Source organism: Poecilia mexicana, unplaced genomic scaffold, assembly GCF_051168715.1.
Source record: "Poecilia mexicana isolate PSO_F unplaced genomic scaffold, ASM5116871v1 scaffold_15, whole genome shotgun sequence".
Lineage (NCBI taxonomy): Eukaryota > Metazoa > Chordata > Actinopteri > Cyprinodontiformes > Poeciliidae > Poecilia > Poecilia mexicana.
Genome location: NW_028263384.1, coordinates 30912194 through 30937579, shown reverse-complemented (window position 1 = coordinate 30937579; position 25386 = coordinate 30912194). Strand labels below are relative to the sequence as shown.

The window sequence follows — 25386 nt, the reverse complement described above, 5'->3', positions numbered from 1 at the left end:
TCTGAACTCAGACGACCAGGAAACGGCTACTGGAGCTGACCTCCTCCGGCGTCCCGATCCGGTCCGGTCCAAACTCTATTCTGCATTGCAGGAATTACCGTATTCAGAGAAACAAGTTAATCAACAATCTTAGTCATATGAAATTACACATTGTTGATCTATTGCAGAAAGATTTAGGAAGTGGAGGATATCAGGCTATAACTGATTTTTTAAAACTTTTTTTTGTCATGTGTTCCACACTCACTACCAGTTAGTGGCATGTTACAGAAAAATGTTACCATTCATTTTCTGTGACTGCAGGGGGCAATAGGGCGATTATTCTGGCCAGAATAATCTGTGACCAGTGTGATCCGTTTCTTAATCAGCTGCCGATTTACTAAATGGCCACAGTCGGTTTACATATTTTAATGACAGCACCACAGGGATGCGATGGTCACTGTTCAGCCTCAAAAACAAAGTAATATATTTTCTCTGTCAATGCAATGGTAATAAAGGAGCCATGAATCTTACAATCCCAGCTGTATCAGTATTTAGCCAGTATTTGCACGTAGGCCTGTCATGATAACAAATTTTGTTGAGCAATTGTCTAAAAAATTATTGTGATAAACGATAATATTGTTTTAAGACCTTTTGATATTGATTTAATGGAAATGACTAATAATGCATTCGATTTCCTGCCATAGATAGATGCACTTTATTTTCAAAAGAACACATAACACTGGAACTGATAAACTAAACAAAATGACCAGAAACAAAAAGGATTCTCAGTCTCCATTAACAAAAAACGTACTTGAATAAAAACTAAACATAAAGCCAAAGTAGAAATAAATTCTGCATTCAACCAAAAGAGTGCCGATTATAAAGTCTGAATACTATATCGGCCTTCAGTAATCAGTAGATTTAAATAGAGAAGACGGGCACATCCGACTACCTGATGTAATAGTTCATACTACACGATATTTTCCCCTTACAATGATCTTAGATCGTTGGCCGATCTAAGATTGTCGCTGGTGATTTCGTAGCCGATCATCCTGCAGTGTGATGTAGATCATCGTGGCTCCGATCTAAATCAGGGGTTTTCCCCGACCGGGAGCTTAACGCTGAATGTGACAGGTAGCCAATCAGAAAGCCGGATTCTCCTCCTGCTTTCTGAAGGGAAATTACGGAGGGGAATCCCAAACAGCTGACACGGCGCAACCCGAAGTCCAGCAGACATAGGAGATGATATGTGGAAACAACATTAATGTTTGTTCAACATTTAGTGCAAAGAATATAGAAATGACAAGAGGAGTTGGAGCCAAATTGCTACCGCAGCTGATAAACCCGGTAGGTTTTCAGCTGTTCTTCGTTAACGTGACATAAATAGGTTATAATGATTTTCATTCAGTCAGGACTTTACGCTGACTCTAGCCACATGCATCACAGGTAGATTCTAGTAAAGCATTGATTAATGCCTGATTTTAAAATTACTTAACTGGACTTGTAGCCATTATTTTGTGCCCATGTGGCTGGAAACCACACGGCACGACGAACCCGATCGAACCGTTATACTCAGGATTTCTGTCGACTGATGTGTCTCAGGTTTTGAAAATGGACCGACAACTCCTGTGGTGTGCGCTGGACATGACACTAAGGAAATGAGGAAGGGAGGGTCAGTGCAGAGCACCGGAGTTGAGCCTTTTTTCAATCAGTGTCATCAACAGAAAGAAAAAAAGGCAGGAAGAGACATAAAGCCGATAATTAAAATGAGGTCAATAGGTTTAATTTATCGTGCGATTAATTGATTTATCGTTTATTGCACAGGCCTATACCCCATCGCCTCCTGACAGATTTTTCTGTATCTCCGGTCCGTTCAGCCCAACAGAGCCCTTTCAGAATTTGGCTGGACCTTTTGGACATGGAACCACCGATGGTGAGCAGTAGTCTAAAGAGTACATTTAATATATGGCATTTTCTGTTTCTGACATCATCACAGCGTCACTGAACAGACAAGGAAGAAGCTGGCTGTCACCATAGCAACGTTTATTTGCATTGTGTTGAAATCTTCAGTACAGTCTGCCCTCTGACAGGAATGCATGAGAGAAGACGATTGGCTCAAAACAGTCACATAAAAATCATCAATGAGGATCAATGAACGCAAACCCCGCCCCCTTCACGTGACCCCGCCCCCAACCTGAACATCCAGGTGAGTTCCTGAACTCCACAGAAGCCCTTGAGAGGCAAACATAGAAAAGATGAGTCAGTAATAAAAAGGCAACATCGACCCCCCATCCCCTCCGAAAGCCCCGCCCCTGAATGACATCATCGACACATTCAACAAAGGCCTGAAGTGAAATGGTCCAGAACAGACAAAAACCCAGCAGTGAGTCACTGAGAGCAACCAATCAGAGCACAGGCCCTCCCCTTTGCTGTCGGCTGATTGGATTAGAGATGTGAGCTGAATGTGACTGAGGTGCTGCCCTCTAGTGTTGAGCAGAAATATACACACAGACATCTGCAGCATATACAAACAACACAGATCCTTTATGAACAGGGAGGGCTCACTCTGATCAATTCTTCTCAAGATGAACTGGAATTTCCAGCAAAGTGGGAGGCTTCGCTCTGTTTGGTTCTCTGTCACAGTTTTAACCTGAAGGTCACCTCGCCAAACAAGCACTTCCTGTTTCATCCTGTTGGCAACAGTGTGAAGCTTCTGAAACCCAAACCAGTGGATCTAGAACCTGACGGGTCAGAACCGATTTAAACAGACATAATTTTTAATAGAATGTCCCTTTTCTCTGTTGTATTCATTTAGACTGAAACTGAATGTCATCTGTGCTTTTCAGAATAAAAGCATGCAGCTGTTTGCATCCTTCAGTGATGTTTTAATTCACAGATTTAAATTAAATTGATTTTCACTGTTTTAACTAAAAAGCTCCAGATGGTCGTTTTTAAGCAAAGTTAGAAACAAAACTGAAATCTTCCAGGTTTCCTCTGATCCACAAACCTCCTGTTAAACCAAAGACTTCCTGCTTAACCTCGAGGTCGACTCGTCTCACCGGAGGAAAATCGGACTGTTTATTTGGGAAAACTTATTGTCTTGTTTGACAAATTCCTCCCCTTCAGCCCCCTGCTGCCCCCTGTGGCAGACGGGAGGATAACAGGTGCCCCTGTTTGGGACAGAAAAAGGTCGAAATGTTGGATGAGGTCATCACAGGTGTGTCAGGTGTTAACCATGGGTGCACCGTGCTTAAAAGCAGTCAATTAATAAAAGGATGAAACTCCTCCAATACCAGTGGTTGATGAGAAATTACATAACTCCAGTCAAACCCGAACATCCCAGACAGCTGCAGTGTTATTCTTTTTCACTGTGTATGGGAGTGTCCAAAATTACATCAATACTGGAACTCAGTTACGCAAACTTTGTCAAAGATTGTTGGAGTGGATGTACCTGCTGTGTTTTAGGTGTTTATCCAGAGAACTGTGTTTTTGGCTCCAGTTAACATGGATTGACTTTGGACTCCTGCAGGCCAGGAAATTAATATCTGATGGACAAAAAATGGGCATACCGTCAAACCACATGTGGGGGAAGGAGACGACATCATGTGGCTCTGGAGCGACTCGCTTTTATTGTCAGAGGAAAGAGAGTGAAATTTGAAGAAACATGGTGGAGTCTCTGAAACACTACCAAGGAAATTAAGAGAACAGTGCAGATTACTGCAATGTTGTTGGTTTTCTTTCCTCTATTTCTGTTTTTATTTTCTGATATATGTACTGTTGAGTTATTATTTATGTTTGTTTACTTTGGGGACTGAGTTGTTTAATGTGAATCCTATGTCAAATGTATCGCTGCCACTTGTTTTATGTTATAAAATTCAATGAATATAATGTGAAAAAAAAAAAAGAAGGGTGCATCAATTTATTGGCGCCGTTTTCTTAAATTTCAAAGATTGGCTGATATTTGTGAAGTCGATCTAATTTTTCTCTGTAAAGGTCTAAAAATCAACCATTGTCCTCATTTCCTCTGCAGTGAGACGGTTAGCCCCGCCCACCCGGTTAGCCCCGCCCACCCAGGTGTTTGCAATAGTCGTCCCCTGTTACCAACTCAGCGACTTTCTATATTTACTGACATTTCAGATAAAATCAATCGGCTTTTTAAAGATCGGACAGAAATGTGCAATCGGTGCAGCCCTAGTGTTCACCTGTCCAGAGTGAGCAGATCAGGTGACTTCCTGTGGCGAAACAGAGGAGACCCAGAAGGTTCTGGATCAGATTCTGGAGCGTTTCTGGAAGATGGCCGACGACTGGAGATGTCTGGACAGTTTCTGTGGGTTTCCTGTCGAATTCCTGACAGCGGTCCTGAACTGGTGGATCACGAACAGGTGCTTGGCGGTCGGTGACCCAGATGGCGTCAGGAGTAGCAACAGAGACACCTGACCCGGAAGAGGCTCCGCCCCCTCTAGGAGGGCGGAGTGAGGGGAGGCAGGCCCTCGTCGCTCGGCGTCGCCGTGTCGTCGCTCGTCTCCAGGCTGTCCTTCAGGCTCAGCGTGCTGTCCGAGGGGGGTGGGGTCGACCCCGAGGGGGGCGGGGTTCCTTCTGCAGCGACCCGGCTCGATGGGTCCGGGTTCTCGGCGGCAACCGGGTCGGGTCCAGCCACCAGAGGCTGCGTGGCGGCTGCATCGCCGGCGGTGTTTGCAGCGGCCGTGTCTCCAGCCGGGTCGCCGGCCGTGTTGGGTCGGCGCGCGGCGGGCTTGGGGGCGTCGACCAGCTTCCTGACGAGCCGCCACTGCATGACGCTGGTGTCCTTCCCGCCTGTGGAGATCAGGTGGCTGTCGCTGTGCAGGAAGCTTACGTTGGTCACATGACTGCTGTGGGCGCTGTACTTGTGGCTGGGCGCCTGCAGAGACAGCGGTTAGTCTGTCGGAACGTGCCTGTCGGTTTCGGTTCTGGTTCTGGACTCACCTTGAATCTGGAGCAGGGGTAGGCGAACAGGTGAACCTTGCAGAAGTCATCCGCCAGCGCGATCACCTTCCTGTTGTGGGACCTCACCAGAGCGTTGATGTCGGTACCATCAGAACCTTCGGGCCAGACGCCTGGAACACAGCAGCTTCCATCAGAACCAACAGAACCATCAGAACCGACCCGGTCCCAGCAGAGCACTGACCGAACACGTGGTATCCCAGCACGCAGGTGTAGGTGGCCCAGTCGATGTCTTTGCACTCAGAGCGGTTCCGGATCAACTGGCAGCCGTTCTGGATGTCCCCTGGAAATACACACATTACTACGGGAGAACTACGGGAATACTATGGGAATACTACGGGAATACTATGGGAATACTACGGGAGAACTACAGGAGAACTACGGGAATACTTCATTGCGGTATCAGTGTGTGTACTTACAGTAGAGGATCTCGTAGTCCCCAGAGTTGGACATGATGAACTTGTTGTCAGGTGACCAGTCCAGGTGTGTGATGTAGCTGGAATGACCCTGGAGAGACATTCAGGGGAATCAGGACATTTGCATCACATGATGATGGTGGACTGGTTCTGGTCCTACTTCTAAGTTCTGCTTCTGATTGGACAGAACCAAACGTGGCTGTGGTTCTGCACTCTGACCTGTTAGCCAATCAGAGGACAGGAAGCTGACCAATAGGAACTCACCGAGCATTTCCCGTAGCGGCTGTACCTGCGGCCCTGCTCCGACACGCTGTACAGGTAGATGAAGTTATCATGAGACCCCACGGCCAGCATGCTGCCATCTGCAGGATGGAGGGAGAGAGGCATGATGGGAACCGTAGTCCCTTCACATCACCATGGTTACAGTAGACTCCACCCACCGACTGAGAAACGCAGAACCGACAGCTGCTCGTTGCCGTCTGAGTGGATCCCGACCAGATCTTTGCTCTCGGCGTCCAGAACAAACCACCTGGAGACATGTAAGAGTGCAGAGCGACCAATCAGAAGGAGAGGGAGGCGGGTGCAACCAATCAGAAAAAACCAGAACCAGACGCAGCGATGACATTGCTGACCTTCCGGAGTGCGTTCCTATAACGACTACGGCTCCACTGGGATGGAACTCTGCACAGTGTCCGTGTTCCTGAAGGAGCAACACACCTGTCAATCCTCCAACCAATCAGCAGGCCCCAGTCACAAGTCCCGCCCCCTCACCTCCAGAGTGCGGCTCCACTGCAGACTGTGATCCACAGAGTTCCAGAGACAGACCATCTGGTCCTGAGCGCAGGTCAGGAACTGCTCCCTGCTGGGGTGGGTGGCCAGACCCCACAGCTCGTCCGTGTGTCCCTGAACGCACCACAGAGAGATGAGACCCTGAACGCTCCGCAGAGAGATGAAACCCTGAACGCATCGCAGAGACCCTGAACGCACCGCAGAGACCCTGAACGCACCGCAGAGATGAGACCCTGAACGCACCGCAGAGAGATGAGACCTTGAACGCACCGCAGAGAGATGAAACCCTGAACACATCGCAGAGACCCTGAACGCACCGCAGAGACCCTGAACGCACCGCAGAGAGATGAGACCCTGAACGCACCGCAGAGAGATGAGACCCTGAACGCACCGCAGAGATGAGACCCTGAACGCACCGCAGAGAGATGAGACCTTGAACGCACCGCAGAGAGATGAGACCCTGAACGCACCGCAGAGAGATGAGACCTTGAACGCACCGCAGAGAGATGAAACCCTGAACACATCGCAGAGACCCTGAACGCACCGCAGAGACCCTGAACGCACCGCAGAGAGATGAGACCCTGAACGCACCGCAGAGAGATGAGACCCTGAACGCACCGCAGAGATGAGAACCTGAACGCACCGCAGAGAGATGAGACCTTGAACGCACCGCAGAGAGATGAGACCTTGAACGCACCGCAGAGAGATGAGACCCTGAACGCACCGCAGAGAGATGAGACCTTGAACGCACCGCAGAGAGATGAGACCCTGAACGCACCGCAGAGAGATGAGACCTTGAACGCACCGCAGAGAGATGAGACCCTGAACGCACCGCAGAGAGATGAGACCTTGAACGCACCGCAGAGAGATGAGACCCTGAACGCACCGCAGAGATGAGACCTTGAATGCACCGCAGAGAGATGAGACCCTGAACGCACCTTCAGAGATGAGAACCTGAACGCACTGCAGAGATGAGACCTTGAACGCACCGCAGAGATGAGAACCTGAACGCACCGCAGAGAGATGAGAACCTGAACGCACCGCAGAGAGATGAGAACCTGAACGCACCGCAGAGAGATGAGACCCTGAACGCACCGCAGAGAGATGAGACCTTGAACGCACCGCAGAGAGGATGAGACCTTGAACGCACCGCAGAGAGATGAGACCTTGAACGCACCGCAGAGAGATGAGACCCTGAATGCACCAGAGATGAGACCCTGAACGCACCACAGGGACCTCTGTGATGTCATGTTGTCATGTGACCTCACCTGGACCTCCACCTGGAAGCCGTCGTTGAAGGTTCCTCTGAGGACGAAGTTTCTGGACGTCCCGACAAGGAACTCGTCTCCCTTTCCCTCCGCCAGCGCCCGGATGTTCCCGTACTGATCCGGGACCTGAGAACACATCGGAGGTTAGGGTCTGTGTGTGTCTGTGTCTGTGTGTGTGTGTGTGTGTGTGTGTGTGTGTGTGTGAGACCTCGATGTCGCGGTCCAGCTGCAGTTGCTGGTCCCACAGGACGATCCTGCGGTCTTTTCCTCCTCCGGTCAGCAGCGAGCCGCTCCGCATGTCGCACATGCAGAAAACTCCCTTCTCATGAGCTTCGATTGGCCGCAGGTCGGTCCTCATCTGGAAGGCTACACACACACACACACACACACACACACACATACAGCAGTTAGTATTTGAGCCGACACCTGGAACCTGGTCAAGGTGAAGCTCAGGTCTGATGACACCCCCTCTCACCTTGCGGCGCCTTGCCTGCGGGGGCCTCGGCAGAGTTCCGGGTCCAGACCAGCAGCTGTCCGGCCGAGTCTCCAGTCACGATGTCGCCGTTGCTCCGGAAAGTCAGGCACTGGATGAACTTGGGCCGGTCGTGACTCTGACCACAGAAGAAGAAATGTTGGATAATGTGACCTGTCGCAGGGTGCAAGGCTCTGTCCTACTGAACCAACCAGTTGGTCACTGGAACCAGAACCAGTTTGGTGCAACTGGTCCGTTTCTAGAACAAAGTTATTTTCTGGCTCTAAACTGAAGATTTTCCTCTCAGCCGGATGATTTTCAGTAACTCGGGATCTACTGGTTTTACTGGGATCATGAGCTGCAGGTAGGTGCGGAATCCCTTTAGCCAGTAATAAGGTGGGAGGTCCAAAAGGTACTGTTGGGTTCTGCTCACCCCGAAGAGTCCCTGCTTGCGCAGCAGCGAGTTCCCGTTCCAGGCCCAGAAGAAGATGTGGAACTTCCCACAGGTAACAATCGTGTTCGGGTCGGTCGGGTGGAACTCCACGGCCAGAACCACGTCGGTGGTCGTCTGTAAGGAGACAACGGGTACCACTTAGAACTGGTACTGTTCTGGTACTGGCTGAGGTACCAGAACACCTCAGCCAGTACCGGTTGCAGACCCAGAGAACCCGGTCAGAACCAGCTCACCTTGATCTCTGCGATCTTGGACTTCTTCTGCCAGTCCCAAACCGTCAACATGTGGTCGTTGCAGTCATCGATGACGCTCAGGTGCTGACCCGAGTCCTGAAACACAGAGACCCGTTAGGAAGGTTCTACAGAACCAGAATGTGGCCACCTCCTGATGGATACTAACCGCTTTGGAGAACGCCAGAGACCCGACGCCGCGTTCAAAGGTTCCCAAACCGATGACCTGCAGAGTGGACAGGCTGACGCTGTCCCAGACCCGGACATGAGGCTGCAGCGCCTGAAACGGACCGTACAGAACCAGTCAGCACCAGTAATGGCCTAAATTTGGGTAGAGGATCGTCCCGTGTCTTGACGGACAGCCAATCGGATCCTGCGGCTCACAGCTAGTTAAATTTTTTTGGGTCTACCACTTGACTTTTTTGTTCTATAACCCTCAGGATCATTTAAAAAATGCAAAATGACTGACTGACTGCCTCCAACCTCAGCAGCGATGGCACGTTTTTTATGCAGCTCAACAATCCTACCACGTTCAAAGTCACTGAGCTTTGTTGCTTTTGCCACCAGGAGGTCTTGACAGAAAATGAAATGGAATCCAGATTTTTGCACAGCTTTTGGCTTTTAAAGACTATGGTCTTAAACTTTTGATCAGCTGAAAAAATCATCTTTGAGTGTAAATGCAGTTTTCGGAAAATTCCCTGCTCAAAAGTTCTTCTCTCTTGCACTAATTTTTTCCTTTAACATTGTGAAGCTCTACTTAGAACCTTCTTAAGATCCAATAGTGCAAAATGCAAGTCTTAAGATTTTGATCAGGAGTATATATATATATATATATATATATATGTATAAAATTCCCTTCTCGCCCTCTGTGGGTGGTCTCTCTCTCTCTCTCTCTCTCTCTCTCTCTCTCTCTCTACCAGAGGCCTGGGAGCTTCAGGTTCTCCTCCAGTATCTTGGCTGTGCCTAGAACTGCACATTTCTGGACTGAGATGTCTGATGTTGTTCCTGGGATCTGTTGTAGCCACTGCTCCAGTTTGGGGGTGACTGCCCCGAGGGCCCCGATGACCACAGGCACCACTGTGGTCTTCACCTTCCAGGCCTTCTCCAGTTCCTCTCTGAGGCCCTGGTATTTCTCCAGTTTCTCCTTTTTCCTGATGTTGTGGTCACTTGGTATTGCTACATCCACCACAACGGCTTTCCTCTGTTCTTTATCCACCACCACAATGTCCGGTTGGTTCGCCATTACCATCTTGTCTGTCTGGATCTGGAAGTCCCACAGGATCTTAGCTCGGTCATTCTCCACCACCTTTGGGGGTGTTCCCCACTTTGACCTCGGGGCTTCCAGTCCATATTCGGCACAGATGTTCCTGTACACTATGCCCGCCACTTGGTTATGTCATTCCATGTATGCTTTCCCTGCCAGCATCTTGCACCCTGCTGTTATATGCTGGACTGTCTCAGAGGCCTCCTTGCACAACCTACACCTTGGGTCTTGTCTGGTGTGGTAGATCTGAGCCTCTATTGCTCTGGTGTTTAGGGCCTGTTCCTGTGCAGCCAGGATGAGGGCCTCTGTGCTGTCCTTGAGTCCAGCTTTCTCCAGCCATTGGTAGGATTTCCTGATATCAGCCACTTCAGTTATTTGTCGGTGGTACATCCCATGTAGGGGCTTGTCCTCCCATGATGGTTCCTCCAGCACCTTGTCCTCTGTTCCCCATTGCCTGAGACATTCGCTGAGCACATCGTCCGTTGAGGCTTTGTCCTTGATGTATTTATGGATCTTGGATGTTTCATCCTGGACAGTGGCTCTCACACTCACTAGTCCTCTGCCTCCTTCCTTACGGCTCGTGTACAGTCTCAGGGTGCTGGATTTGGGGTGGAACCCTCCGTGCATGGTTAGTAGCTTCCGAGTCTTAACGTCCGTGGCCTTTATCTCTTCCATTGGCCAGCTAATTATTCCGGCAGGGTATCTGATTACTGGTAAGGCATAGCTGTTTATTGCACGGATCTTGTTCTTGCCATTGAGCTGGCTTCTCAGGACTTGCCTTATTTGTTGGAGGTATTTGGCTGTGGCTCCTTTCCTTGTGACCTCATCGATGTTGCCATTTGCTTGTGGTATTCCCAGGTACTTGTAGCTGTGCTCTATGTCTGCTATTGTTCCCTCTGGGAGTGAGACCCCTTCTGTGTGGACGACCTTCCCTCTCTTTGTAACCATCCGGCCACACTTCTCTAGTCCGAATGACATCCCAATGTCAGTACTGTAGATCCTGGTGGTGTGGATCAGTGAGTCGATGTCTCGCTCGCTCTTGGCGTACAGCTTGATGTCATCCATGTAGAGGAGGTGACTGATTGTGGCCCCATTCTTGAGTCGGTATCTGTAGCCAGTCTTGTTGATGATTTGGCTGAGGGGGTTCAGGCCTATGCAGAACAGCAGTGGGGACAGAGCATCTCCTTGGTATTTGCCACATTTGATGGACACTTGTGCAAGTGGTTTGCAGTTAGCTTCAAGGGTGGTTTTCCACAGCCCCATCGAGTTTGCAATGAAGGCTCTTAGAGTCCTATTGATGTTGTACATCTCTAAGCATTCAATGATCCAGGTATGTGGCATTGAGTCATAGGCTTTCTTGTAATCAATCCAAGCGGTGCACAGGTTCGTGTGTCGGGTTTTGCAGTCTCGGGCGACTGTGTGGTCTACAAGGAGTTGGTGTTTGGCTCCTCTGCTATTTATGCCGATGCCCTTCTGTGCCGTGCTCATGTATTTATCCATGTGCCCGCTTATCTTAGCTGCTATGATGCCTGACATGAGCTTCCATGTTGTAGGGAGACAGGTTATCGGCCGATAGTTGGATGGGACTGAACCCTTTGAGGGATCCTTCTGGATCAGGATTGTACGCCCTTCAGTTAACCATTCAGGGTGAGTCCCATTCTGTAGCAGCTGGTTCAGTTGAGCTGCCAGTCGCTCATGGAGGGCAGTGAGTTTCTTTAGCCAGTAGGCATGGATCATGTCAGGCCCTGGTGCTGTCCAGTTTTTCATACCTGAGATTCTTTCTTGGACATCTGCCACAGTGATGGTTACCGGGGCTTGTTCAGGGAGGTTGCTGTGGTCCTCTCGTAGAGAGGTTAGCCACTGTGCCTTGCTGTTGTGGGACGCCTCCCTTTCCCATATGCCTTTCCAGTATTGTTCAGTCTCCAGCCTTGGTGGGTCTGCTCTGTTGTTAGTACCGTGCCATTGAGAGTACACTTTAGCTGGTTGGGTGGAGAAGAGGCGGTTAATCCTCCTGGCTTCATTCTCTCTTGTGTATCTCTTTAGGCGGCTGGCCAAGGCTTGGAGCCTTTGTTTGGCAGTTTCGAGTGCTTCAGGTATGGGCATCTGGCTGTACATCTTAGGTACTGATCTTTTTATCATTGCACCTCTTTGGAGCTCTGACAGCTGGCTCATTTCCCTCGTTATCTTGATCTTAGCCTCTAACCGTCTTTTCCATGGTGGATATTGGGTCTCATGGTTGCTCTTATAGCCGAGCATCTCAAGGATCACTGATGCTGAGTTGTATATCAGTTCATTGGTTTCAGTTATGGTGTTGGTAGGGATTGTTCTCAATGCTGCATTCACAACTTCAATGAGACTTTCTGATGGTACTTCACTCAGCCGTTGTAATTGGCATCGGGGTTGTCTGGTGTTCATTCGGGCCATGATTCTCTCTCTCAGGTCAGTTGCTGCCTCGTTCAGCTCAGATGGTTCGTTCATTACTGGGGCTGCATACCCAGTCTCTGGGTGGGTAGTTGTAGTTAACTCCCTTCTGACCTGGCGTCCTGGCTCCTCCCCTTTGTGTTGTACCTCGTCAATCTCAAGTTGTGATAGCAGTTGCCGTTTGCGGATGTTGGAACACTGAGCTACTAGTTGTTTGACAGTTAGTGTCGACTGTGGGTGTCGAAGTAACCATTCCACCCTCAGTCTTTGCATGTAACCCCTCTGACTAGGGTTACTTGAGTAGTAGCATTCCAACAGATCCATGTTTTCGTCTCTCGCCCATTTCAGTCTTGTTCCAGTAGCCCATTTTTCATCAAGGTGCTCTGGTTCCCCAGCACCTGACGCAGACCTTGTTTGGCCGGGCGACGTCTGAGCCGGCATGTCGTGCTTATCAGTGTCTCTCATGGTATGAGGTAGGCTATATAGCTCCAAGGGTCTTGCCTAAGGACCCACACTGCATAGCTCAATTTCACTGTTGTAACTGTTTGCCCCAGCCTGGATTATTTATATATATATATATATATATATATATATATATATATATATACAGACACAGGTGCTGGTCATAAAATTAGAATATTGTGATAAAGTTCATTATTTTCCATAATGTCATGATAAAAATTAAATTGTCATATATTTTAGATTCATTGCACACCAACTGAAATATTTCAGGTCTTTTATTGTTTTAATTTTGATGATTTTGGCAAACAGCTCATGAAAACCCAAAATCCCTGTCTCAAAAAATTAGAATATTATGAAAAGGTTCTCTGAACGAGCAATAAAAATAATCATCTGAATCAACAAAGTAACTCTAAACACCTGAAAAAGATTCCTGAGGCCTTTAAAAACTCCCAGCCTGGTTCATTACTCAAAACCGCAATCATGGGTAAGACTGCTGACCTGACTGCTGTCCAGAAGGCCATCACTGACATCCTCAAGCAAGAGGGTGAGAAACAGAAAGAAATTTCTGAACGAATCGGCTGTTTGCAGAGTGTTATATCAAGGCACCTCAGTGGGAAGTCAGTAGGAAGGAAAAAGTGTGGCAGAAAACGCTGCACAACGAGAAGAGGTGACCGGACCCTGAGGAAGATTGTGGAGAAGGGCCGATTCCAGACCAAATTAAATTTTCATCTCCATAAAACTTTTGGCATTTTGGCATTTCCTTCTCCCCAGTCTTCCTCCAGAGTCTGGCACTTTGATTTCCGAATGACATGCAAAGTTTGCTTTCATCCGAAAAAAGTACTTTGGACCACTGAACAACAGTGGTCCAAAGTGCTGCTTCTCTGTAGCCCAGGTCAGGCGCTTCTGCCGCTGTTTCTGGTTCAAAAGTGGCTTGACCTTTGACCTGGGGAATGCGGCACCTGTAGCCCATTTCCTGCACACGCCTGTGCACAGTGGCTCTGGATGTTTCTACTCCAGACTCAGTCCACTGCTTCCCCCAAGGTCTGGAATCGGCCCTTCTCCACAATCTTCCTCAGGGTCCGGTCACCTCTTCTCGTTGTGTAGCGTTTTCTGCCACACTTTTTCCTTCCTACTGACTTCCCACTGAGGTGCCTTGATATAACACTCTGCAAACAGCCGATTCGTTCAGAAATTTCTTTCTGTTTCTCACCCTCTTGCTTGAGGATGTCAGTGATGGCCTTCTGGACAGCAGTCAGGTCAGCAGTCTGACCCATGATTGCGGTTTTGAGTAACGAACCAGGCTGGGAGTTTTTAAAGGCCTCAGGAATCTTTTTCAGGTGTTTAGAGTTACTTTGTTGATTCAGATGATTATTTTTATTGCTCGTTCAGAGAACCTTTTCATAATATTCTAATTTTTTGAGACAGGGATTTTGGGTTTTCATGAGCTGTTTGCCAAAATCATCAAAATTAAAACAATAAAAGACCTGAAATATTTCAGTTGGTGTGCAATGAATCTAAAATATATGACAATTTAATTTTTATCATGACATTATGGAAAATAATGAACTTTATCACAATATTCTAATTTTATGACCAGCACCTGTATATATATTAGAGGTGTGCCGATCGATCGGTCACCGATCATAATCGGGCCGATTTTCGTGAAAAAGTGCATGATCGGTGATCGGCGATCATTGTCTCTTTTACCGATACCGATCACCTGCTTCTCATTTCCAGCCTGCCTGTGCAGCTGGTCTCCTCTTTCCTTCACTTTGCGCAAACGCGCAGCAACAAATCCTAAGCGATGTGGAACTATAACGCACTGAGTGAAAGGGGAAGTTTGCGTGTTGTGGGGAAAATTGAAGCAGGTCAAAATGCATCAACACAACGAAGCTAATAAGGCATAAAAACAATGAGATACTGGACGGAGTTTGGCTACATCGAGGCTCACTGCAGTAAAAAAGACATACGGAGGATCAGACAGCAGGTAAAGCAGCGCACAGCTACAAACACTCACCCGGATTAGCATGACGGTCAGAAAACTAAACAAATAACCTGGAAAATTATTTAAGTCTTCGAGCTGCGATGTCAGACGCTGGTTCTGCTCTCCTGTTGAACCGCTGCTACGCTACAGGTAGTAATATCTGACAGACGGAGCTTCGCTTCTGCTCCACCTGGTAGTGACTCTCACACCGAACCTGCTTAAAGCTGCAGCATCTAACTTAAAAAATACATTTTACCTACATATTAAAACTTTCGCTGTCCTAACATGAGACAGATAATCTCTGAGAAAAGAACCGATCTCCTCCCTGATCTGCATAATTACTCCGCTCAGTCAGAAACAGCCAATCAGAGCTAGCAGTAATCAGCTAGCCGCCATGCTAACAGGAAGTTTTCATTCAGTAACTCTGGATTGTTTATTGTAATGGATCCTGTTTTTGCCTTTGAATGTTAAGTTTTATACTTGAACTTCTTGGCAATGTTGAGGTTTTATTTTGGCTCTTTGCATTATTTAGCCTCTTCAGAGCCTTCATATGTTATCAGTCTGTTAAAGATAGTATTATCAATAGCAGTACAATTTGCACAAAGCCTGTTTTGTTTAGTTTTCTTCTTGAAAAAAGTTATTAAAAACAAGTTTTTGTCTAAATTAAGGTGAATGGTTCCTTTTTCCACATAATGTAACCGGTAGGGTTTATGACATAAAATAAAATAATAATAATAATCATGTGATCGGTATCGGTGATCGGTATCGGTGTATCGGCCCTCATGGGTGATCGGTATCGGCAGGAAAAAATCTGATCGGCACATCTCTAATATATATATATATATATATATATATATATATATATATATATATATATATATATATATATATAGTCCGTATATATCATCAGTTGTGGTGGATGTAGTAATACCAAGTAACTACAACATCGGAACAAGGAGAAACTGAAGAAGGCCTGGAAGGTGAAGACCACAGTGGTGCCTGTGGTCATCGGGGCCCTCGGGGCAGTCACCCCCAAACTGGAGCAGTGGCTCAAACAGATCCCAGGAACAACATCAGACATCTCAGTCCAGAAATGTGCAGTTCTAGGCACAGCCAAGATACTGGAGGACAACCTCAAGCTCCCAGGCCTCTGGTTGAGAGAGAGAGAGAGAGAGAGAGAGAGAGAGAGAGAGAGAGAGAGGGGAGAGAGAGAAGGACACACTAGGGGACGCCCTCTTTGGGGCGTAGCTTAGGCTAACCCTGACCACAAACTCTCCTTGGATGCCATTTTGCCTGTTGGCTCTTAAAGGTAGCAGGTCAGAATGGACCAGCTGTATTTGGGTTTTAATAAATGGAAATCATGAATTCAACTCACTGACTTCTTTAACCTCATACATCAAGAACTCAGATCATATAATTATTATATAAATATGTATTAATAAAATAATATTTATGACCTGTGAACGGCATTGAGCTTCGGGCTTCAGAAAACTTTAAACATTGAGACGAACATGAACAGATCAATAAACGTGAACGTCATTCATTAATGTTAAGGTAAGTGTCACTAATCTGTGCAGCCATCTGATTGGTGGAGCCGCAGGAGGAGCTGCAGGGCCGTAACACAGAGGGGGCTGGAAGGGGGCTCTAAAACCCTATCTAGAGTTTTACAGACCGCAAACAAAGAAAATTATGTAAAAATTACTAAAAGTTTTTTTGGACGATTAAACGATCTAATCTTCAGTTCCAGATCGTGAGTTCAACAATGAGACACATTGTTGATGTTTATAAAATAAATGGCGATTACAGAAGTATTGGCAAAACTCAGTGTAATTTTACATTGATTGATGCTGAAAGTAACTCAAAAGTTGTGTAAGTTACAAAAATACAGGTAAATTCCTTTTTTCAGGTAAAAAAGTAATTAGATTACTGAATCAAGTAACCAGTAATCTCAGTTACTTATTTAAGGAGTAATTAGTAATCCAATTAAAATTAGTATTTCAAAGTAACTATGCCATCACTGCATATATAACACTATGGTGCTGAGAACTAAAATCTGCTGGTTCCCCCAACAGAACCTTCCCATTCTGGGAACGGAGCTAGTTCTGCTTACACGTCCGTCTTTGTCCACTCCGGCGATCTGTCCGGTGGCGATCCGAATCTTGTCCGGATGGATGGCCAGACTGTGGACAGAGAGCGATGAAATCACCAACAGCAGCAGCCAATGGCGGAAGCAGGAAGTGACGCCGAGCGTTCCTCACCATTTGATGCAGTCGGTGTGTCCGAGGTAATGCCTCTGGGTCCGTTCCTCGTAGCTGAACAGAACCGCCACGGACGCTATGAAGTAGACGATCTCTCCAGTGGGAAGCAGGTAGACGTTGGCCCGGCAGTCCCGACCGCGGTACCCGTACCTGCAGAGGGTCAAGGAGCACTGGAACCGGGCCTGGGGTTCTACTGGATCACTCACGGTTCTACTGGGCACCATCTGGGCTATATTAGTTGTACTAGTTCTCCAACTGGTTGGAAGGATACACCCATTCCAGCTTGAGTCGTTCTGGAGGAAGCTCAGCCCGGACGTCCTCATAGTTTTCCACGTCTGAAGGGATGAACATGGTGATTGGTCGACCTCGCATGAACATCTTGATAGAGTTTCCCTCTGAAACATCAAACAAACCGAGGTTCCGGGTCAGACGGGCCATTGCAGGAACAGAACCGGTCAGACCAGAACCTCCAGCAGCAGCCCGAAGATTCTGCTGACAGAAGCCCAGAAGGAAAGACTCCAACACCAGACTGAGATGAAAAGCAGGTAAGGCTTGGTTACAGGTTAGAGACAGGTGAGGGGCAGGTTAGAGACAGGTGAGGGGCATGTGGGAGACAGGTGAGGGGCAGGTTAGAGACAGGTGAGGGGCATGTGGGAGACAGGTGAGGGGCAGGTTAGAGACAGGTGAGGGGCATGTGGGAGACAGGTGAGGGGCAGGTTAGAGACAGGTGAGGGGCATGTGGGAGACAGGTGAGGAGCAGGTGGGAGACAGGTGAGAGGCAGGTGGGAAACAGGTGAGGGGCAGGTGGGAGACAGGTGAGGGGCAGGTTAGAGACAGGTGAGGGGCATGTGGGAGACAGGTGAGGAGCATGTGGGAGACAGGTGAGAGGCAGGTGGGAAACAGGTGAGGGGCAGGTGGGAGACAGGTGAGGGGCAGGTTAGAGATAGGTGAGGGGCATGTTGGAGACAGGTGAGAGGCAGGTGGGAAACAGGTGAGGGGCAGGTGGGAGACAGGTGAGGGGCATGTGGGAGACAGGTGAGGGGCAGGTTAGAGACAGGTGAGGGGCAGGTTAGAGACAGGTGAGGGGCAGGTTAGAGACAGGTGAGGGGCATGTTGGAGACAGGTGAGGGGCAGGTTAGAGACAGGTGAGGGGCAGGTGGGAGACAGGTGAGGGGCAGGTGGGAGACAGGTGAGGGGCAGGTGGGAGACAGGTGAGGGGGAGGTTAGAGACAGGTGAGGGGCAGGTGGGAGACAGGTGAGGGGCAGGTAAGAGACAGGTGGGAGACAGGTGAGGGCCAGGTGGGAGACAGGTGAGGGGCAGGTTAGAGACAGGTGAGGGGCATGTGGGAGACAGGTGAGGGGCAGGTGGGAGACAGGTGAGGGGCAGGTTAGAGACAGGTGGGAGACAGGTGAGGGGCAGGTGGGAGACAGGTGAGGGGCAGGTTAGAGACAGGTGAGGGGCAGGTTAGAGACAGGTGAGGGGCAGGTTAGAGACAGGTGAGGGGCAGGTGGGAGACAGGTGAGGGGCAGGTTAGAGACAGGTGAGGGGCATGTGGGAGACAGGTGAGGGGCATGTGGGAGACAGGTGAGGGGCAGGTTAGAGACAGGTGAGGGGCAGGTTAGAAACAGGTGAGGGGCAGGTTAGAGACAGGTGAGGGACAGGTGGGAGACAGGTGAAGGCCAGGTTAGAAACAGGTGAGGGGCAGGTAAGAGACAGGTGAGGGGCAGGTTAGAGACAGGTGAGGGGCAGGTGGGAGACAGGTGAGGGACAGGTGGGAGACAGGTGAGGGACAGGTGGGAGACAGGTGAAGGCCAGGTTAGAAACAGGTGAGGGGCAGGTTAGAGACAGGTGAGGGGCAGGTTAGAGACAGGTGAGGGGCAGGTAAGAGACAGGTGAGGGGCAGGTAAGAGACAGGTGAGGGGCAGGTTAGAGACAGGTGAGGGGCAGGTTAGAGACAGGTGAGGGGCAGGTTAGAGACAGGTGAGGGGCAGGTGGGAGACAGGTGAGGGGCAGGTAAGAGACAGGTCAGGGGCAGGTTAGACAGGTGAGGGGCAGGTAAGAGACAGGTGAGGGGCAGATAAGAGACAGGTGAGGGGCAGGTTAGAGACAGGTGAGGGGCAGGTGGGAGACAGGTGAAGGGCAGGTGAGGGGCAGGTTAGAGACAGGTGAGGGGCAGGTAAGAGACAGGTGAGGGGTAGGTAAGAGACAGGTGAGGGGCAGGTTAGAGACAGGTGAGGGGCAGGTGGGAGACAGGTGAGGGGCAGGTAAGAGACAGGTCAGGGGCAGGTTAGACAGGTGAGGGGCAGGTAAGAGACAGGTGAGGGGCAGATAAGAGACAGGTGAGGGGCAGGTTAGAGACAGGTGAGGGGCAGGTGGGAGACAGGTGAAGGGCAGGTGAGGGGCAGGTTAGAGACAGGTGAGGGGCAGGTAAGAGACAGGTGAGGGGTAGGTAAGAGACAGGTGAGTCAGAGTTGAGGTAAAGTCACCCAGAGGTAGCTAGAGGCCGCTTTAGTCTGAGTCGCCAGTAAAAACAACTGAGCCTGCAGAGAGAGCTGTGATTGGCCCGATTTGAACACTAGAACTGATCTTATTCGCTGTGAATCTTTGAAAAAGTTCAGGCTCCAATCAGGGCACTTTAGTTTCTTTTTGCAGATTAATGCTATAAACAAGGAAGAGGTGGGGTCAAACAGTGATATCAGCAGGTGGATGAGTGAGGCAAACAATGGAAGCACACAGAAGGAGGCGATTGGTTCAGAAACAGGAAGTGTTGCACTGTCTGTTAGCCAGCTAGTGGGCTTCAGCTGAACTTACCAGCAAGGCTGTTTTTCTCTCGGGTCGACATTTTGGCTGGTTTGAGACAGAGACATGGTCACATGGTCACTGAACAACAACAACAACATGGCGTCTGACAGATTACAGGCCAGAGAACATCTGGAGCCTCTGGATTCCTATTGGCTGGTAGACAGTGATGATGATGATGATCATGATGATGATGATGGGTGTGGTGTGTTTGGCGAGAAAGGACAACCTACCTTGGCTGACCACTGGGTCTTTGTGCCTGAAAGAGCAGAAAACATTCATTACACCCCTTCCTAATCGGACCCAACACTCGCAGGTTCTCTAGTAATCTCAGTTTGGGACTTGGGTTATTAAATCCTGTGTGTGTGTGTGTGTGTGTGTCTGTGTGTGTGTCGTACTTGTCTGCATTCTTCACCACTTTGGCCAGTAGCTTGGAGGTAGACGCTGCCTTCACCAGCTTGTTCCGGTTCTTCTCTGCTGAGTCCCAGTTGCTGCTATGGGATCGCTCCATTCCTGAAGACCGCTTTACGCTGGGACCCCTGGAGAGAAACACACACACACACACACACACACACACACACACACACACACACACACACACAGAGTGAGCAGCAGGAATCAATGAATTATCATCAGATTCATCATCATTTTTTTACTCATTGGAGCTTCTGATGCTGAAATGTCAAAGCTTTTACTCAGAAACAACAGAGATGTCTTGCCTCACAAACACCCAAAGCACCAGGAGACGCACTGAGAACCCGGAGAAGGAGCCAGAGGGTTACGAGTCAGAGAAGGAGGAGTCTGAGGGGGAGGAGTCAGAGGGTTACGAGTCAGAGAAGGAGTCAGAGGGGGAGGAGTCAGAGGGTTACGAGTCAGAGAAGGAGTCAGAGGGGGAGGAGTCAGAGGGTTATGAGTCAGAGAAGGAGGAGCCAGAGGGTTACGAGTCAGAAGGAGGAGTCAGAGGGGGAGGAGCCAGAGGGTTATGACTCAGAGAAGGAGTCAGAGGGGGAGGAGCCAGAGGGTTACGAGTCAGAGAAGGAGTCAGAGGGGGAGGAGTCAGAGGGGGAGGAGTCAGAGGGTTACGAGTCAGAGAAGGAGTCAGAGGGGGAGGAGTCAGAGGGTTACGAGTCAGAGAAGGAGGAGTATGAGGGGGAGGAGTCAGAGGGTTACGAGTCAGAGTAGGAGGAGTCAGAGGGTTACGAGTCAGAAGGAGGAGTCAGAGGGGGAGGAGTCAGACGGGGAGGAGCCAGAGGGTTACGAGTCAGAGGGAGAGGAGTCCGAGGGGGAGGAGTCAGAGGGTTATGAGTCAGAGAAGGAGGAGTCAGAAGGTTACGAGTCAGAGAAGGAGGAGCCAGAGGGTTACGAGTCAGAAGGAGGAGTCAGAGGTTTATGACTCAGAGAAGGAGTCCGAGGGGGAGGAGTCAGAGGGTTACGAGTCAGAGAAGGAGTCAGAGGGGGAGGAGTCAGAGTTACGAGTCAGAGAAGGAGTCAGAGGGGGAGGAGTCAGAGGGTTACGAGTCAGAGAAGGAGTCAGAGGGGGAGGAGTCAGAGGGTTACGAGTCAGAGAAGGAGTCAGAGGGGGAGGAGTCAGAGGGTTACGAGTCAGAGAAGGAGGAGTACGAGGGGGAGGAGTCAGAGGGTTACGAGTCAGAGAAGGAGGAGTCAGAGGGTTACGAGTCAGAAGGAGGAGTCAGAGGGTTACGAGTCAGAGGGGGAGGAGTCAGAGGGTTACGAGTCAGAAGGAGGAGTCAGAGGGTTACGAGTCAGAGAAGGAGTCAGAGGGGGAGGAGTCAGAGGGTTACGAGTCAGAGAAGGAGTTTGAGGGGGAGGAGTCAGAGGGTTACGAGTCAGAGTAGGAGGAGTCAGAGGGTTACGAGTCAGAGGGGGAGGAGTCAGAGGGTTACGAGTCAGAGGGGGAGGAGTCAGAGGGTTACGAGTCAGAGGGGGAGGAGTCAGAGGGGGAGGAGTGAGAGGGTTACGAGTCAGAGTAGGAGGAGTCAGAGGGTTACGAGTCAGAGGGGGAGGAGTCAGAGGGTTACGAGTCAGAGGGGGAGGAGTCAGAGGGTTACGAGTCAGAAGGAGGAGTCAGACTCCCCCCCTCAGAGGGGGAGGAGTCAGACGGGGAGGAGCCAGAGGGTTACGAGTCAGAGGGTTACGAGTCAGAAGGAGGAGTCAGAGGGGGAAAAGTCGGAGGGGGAGATGGAATCAAGGCAGGTTCAAGGTGAGGAGTGAAAAGTTTCATTTCAAACACCTTCAGCTCATTTCAGCAGTGAAGAAGAATCAGAGTCGAGCCTGGAGGAAGATGCTTAAGGCGGTCTGAAAGGGTTAAGGCGGTCTGAAAGGGTTAAGGCGGACCTTTTCAGGGTCTCAGGAGATCAGAAAGAACATTATGTGGAGTTTGTTGCTATGGAAACAGACCTTGCAGACAACATCCCACTTGGTCAGTTAGCAGTTTGTAGATCATAGGCTGGCTAGCAGGATAGTTAGTTGGTAAATTCGTTATCAGGTTAGAGTTTGTAGGTAGTTAGCAGGTAATAGTTAGCTGGCTGAAGTTGGTTAGCAGGTTATAGTTGGTTAGCAGGTTATAGTTGGTTAGCAGGCTATAGTTAACTGGTTTTAGTTGATTAGTAAGTTGGTTAACACATTAATTACAGTTAGCTGGTAGGAGTTAGTTAACAGTTTATAATTAGCTGGCTGAGTTGGTTAACAGTTTATAATTAGCTGGCTGAGTTGGTTAGCATGTTACAGTTAGCTGGTTTTAGTTGGTTAGTAGGTTATAATTAGCTGGTTGGAGTTGGTTAGCAAGTTATAGTTAGCTGGTTTTAGTTGGTTAGTAAGTTATAGTTAACTTGCATGAGTTGGTTAACAGGTTACAGTTAGCTGGTAGGAGTTGGTTAACAGGTTATACTTAGCTGGCTGAGTTGGTTAGCATGTTATAGTTAGTTGGTTGTGGTTGGTTAATAGGTTATAATTAGCTGGCTGGAGTTGGTTATTGTGTTAGTTAGCTGGTTTTAGTTGGTTAGTAAGTTATAGTTAGCTTGTAGGAGTTGGTTAACAGGTTACAGTTAGCTGGTAGGAGTTGGTTAACAGGTTATACTTAGCTGGCTGAGTTGGTTAGCATGTTATAGTTGGTTAATAGGTTATCATTAGCTGGTTTGAGTTGGTTAGCAGGCTACAGTTAGCTGGTTGGAGTTGGTTAGCATGTTATAGTTGGTTAGTAGGTTATAGTTAGCTGGTTGTGGTTGGTTAGTAGGTTATCGTTAGCTGGCAGGAGTTGGTTATCCAATAAGGAAATAAGCAGATCAGCAGTCAGGTCTGCAGCTCAAACGTTAAGGCAGTTTCAAAGTTCCTCCCACTCTTAAAACCTGATTGGCTGATCAAAAATATCCTCAGCCAATCAGGTGCAGACAAAGCCCTCAGAGGCGGGGTTAGTAGGTGAGGTCAGAGCAGCATCAGCAGGAAAATAGGTCAGATGCGCCTACAAATCAGGAGGTGGAACCTTTTAGGGGCGTGGCCTTTGGTGCTGTCAGGGGGCGGGGCCGACCTCTGGGGGGGGTGGGACGGGATGGGGGACGAGTGATTGGGTGACGGCTCCTTTAGGGGCGGAGCTTCCTCATGCTCCTGGATCTCCTCCATGTGGGAGCGTTGACCGCTCGCCTCCTTCTTCTTCTCTGAGCTGCTGTGAACAGAACCAGGACCATGAGAGAGCGCTGAGAGTCGGTTCTGATCGGATCTGGTTCTGGTCAGGTCTGATTCTGGTGGGTTCTACTCTGGTTCTGGTCGGGTCTGCTCTGGTTCTGGTCTGGTCTGATTCTGGTGGGTTCTGCTCTGGTTCTGGTCGGTTCTGCTCTGGTTCTGGTCGGGTCTGCTCTGGTTCTGGTCGGGTCTGCTCTGGTTCTGGTCGGGTCTGATTCTGATGGGTTCTGCTCTGGTCGGGTCTGCTCTGGTTCTGGTCTGACTCTGATGGGTTCTGCTCTGGTTCTGGTCGGGTCTGCTCTGGTTCTGGTCGGGCCTGGGTTTAAATGACCCATCTCTTTCTTCCAGCGGTTCTGGAGCTCCCCAGGTCTGGTTCTGCCGGGCCGATGGGTTCTTACCTCTTGGCGGCCGAAGACACCGTGTCCTTCCTGGTGACGGAGGCGGAGTCTCTCTTGCGTCCAGGTGTGCCGCCGTTGGCGATGCAGGACAGAGAGAAGGCTTCGCGCATGGTGGCACCGCCTGCAGGGGGCAGCGTAGCTGATGACCACGCCTTGCTGCGGTAGCCATGGCAACGGGTGGAAGTGCCTTACCTTTGGCTCCGTGCTGCTTCCTGTTGGCCCCAGAATCCTCAGACGCGGCGAGGCGGCGCAGCACGTCGGCGAGCGCGGCCTTCATCACCGTCAGCTCGTCTTCCTGCTGCTGGACGCGCAGCTCCAGCGCAGACAGCCGGTCGTTGACGTCGGAGACGCTGGTCGCCGACATGCTGTCGTCTGCACAGACACCAGAACCCGGTCAGAACCGCAGCATCAGAACCAGTACTGGAGCCCCTTTAGATGGTTCCAAGTATCAGAACATCTGGGGAGAGGTCTTGCTTACTGAGAATCCAACCTCCGGGTCACACCTGAACCCGGTCACAGGCTCTGATCTGACAGGTCCAGTATGGATCTGAAACCAGTTCTGACCCAGTTTCTTTAATAAAACCCGTCAGGGAACTGAAACCAAAGAGGAAAAGACCCCTAGAGGGAACCAACCTCCAGAGGGGAACCGACCCTGGAAACTGATCCCATGATCACAAGATGAAATGGGACCAGCAGACCAGTGGATTGGATCAGAAGCAAAATGGATCGCCCAATCAGCTTCCAGTAGAGGACTGTGTGGCCCAACCTGGAGTTAAAGCACCAACTGAGGACCACTGCTGCCTTTGGGTTCTACTGGGCCGTTCGACCCGGTTGGACCTGTATTGTGCTGGACTTGGAGACTAGAAACGATTCTGTTCCTCCAGGTTCAGCTGGGTTCTGCTACCTGAACTAGCTGCACCCAACTGGGACCACACCAGAACCCGGTTCTGGCAGGTTTGGACTCTGTACAGCCTCCTGCGGTTGGAGGTGTTGGTTTTGTGGCCCTGCAGCGGCCAGAGGGGCGGTGCAGCCTCTTCCTGAAACAAACAGCAGTGACACGTGTAAACCCGCCAGAGGCGCGTGCGGCCCTCACCTTCCCACCTATGCACGAGCAGGTGAGCAGGTTCGGCTCGGTTCTGGGTGCGTCGGGTCCCGTACTCACCCAAACTTCCGGTGAAGCCGTCCATTTTCCAGCAGAAAGGCGGGAGTCCGGGTCGAAGGCCTGCGGGAGGAGGAGCGCACACCGCGGGCCTCCGTCCGGGGTTTTCCGCCGCGGAGGAGGAGAGCCGGAAAGGGTTGAGGCTCCGCCGCGCTGTGCGCCGTAGCCGGCCGTCACAGAGGACGAGGGTCCGCCGCTGGACTGCTGGCTGGAGGGGAGAGCCGCTCCGGAGGCTGAACGGCGGGGAGAAAAGCAAGACGAGCCGCGGAGCCGCGACGCTGTTGCGCGTTTCCGACTGGCTGCTGTGGCTGGAGAGGAGCCGAAAGGAGCCGAGGATAGCCGAGCTTAGGAGGAGG

General features: G+C 49.9%; 2 protein-coding genes across 4 annotated transcripts; one reads left to right on the top strand and one right to left on the bottom strand.

The window, feature by feature from the left end:
• Positions 1-2001: 2001 nt before the first annotated feature.
• eml4 (EMAP like 4) lies at positions 2002-25360 on the bottom strand. 3 transcript variants are annotated; one of them, XM_088013427.1, is made up of 24 exons: positions 25034-25360; positions 24064-24243; positions 23872-23992; positions 23277-23456; positions 20176-20316; positions 20011-20036; positions 19790-19825; positions 17249-17372; positions 16978-17127; positions 16830-16899; positions 8758-8868; positions 8592-8687; positions 8338-8472; positions 7908-8043; positions 7641-7798; positions 7433-7558; positions 6147-6278; positions 6008-6075; positions 5816-5904; positions 5640-5737; positions 5379-5466; positions 5144-5242; positions 4942-5072; positions 2002-4876 (listed from the first exon to the last, which is right to left on the bottom strand). In XM_088013427.1, the coding sequence occupies exons 1-24, from the start codon at positions 25056-25058 to the stop codon at positions 4439-4441; spliced, it is 2958 nt and encodes a 985-aa protein (XP_087869553.1). In that variant the 5' UTR covers positions 25059-25360; the 3' UTR covers positions 2002-4438. The 3 variants fall into 3 exon arrangements, with proteins under 3 accessions (XP_087869553.1, XP_087869554.1, XP_087869555.1); XM_088013428.1 differs by having other exon boundaries at positions 23277-23453; XM_088013429.1 differs by lacking the exon at positions 23277-23456.
• On the top strand, positions 20456-21599 carry LOC148155414 (uncharacterized; the record flags this gene model as incomplete). Its single annotated transcript, XM_088013246.1, has 3 exons — positions 20456-20919; positions 20963-21155; positions 21384-21599. Coding segments are annotated over 3 exons (873 nt in total), but the record flags the coding sequence as incomplete, so codon positions are not given.
• Positions 25361-25386: the final 26 nt, after the last annotated feature.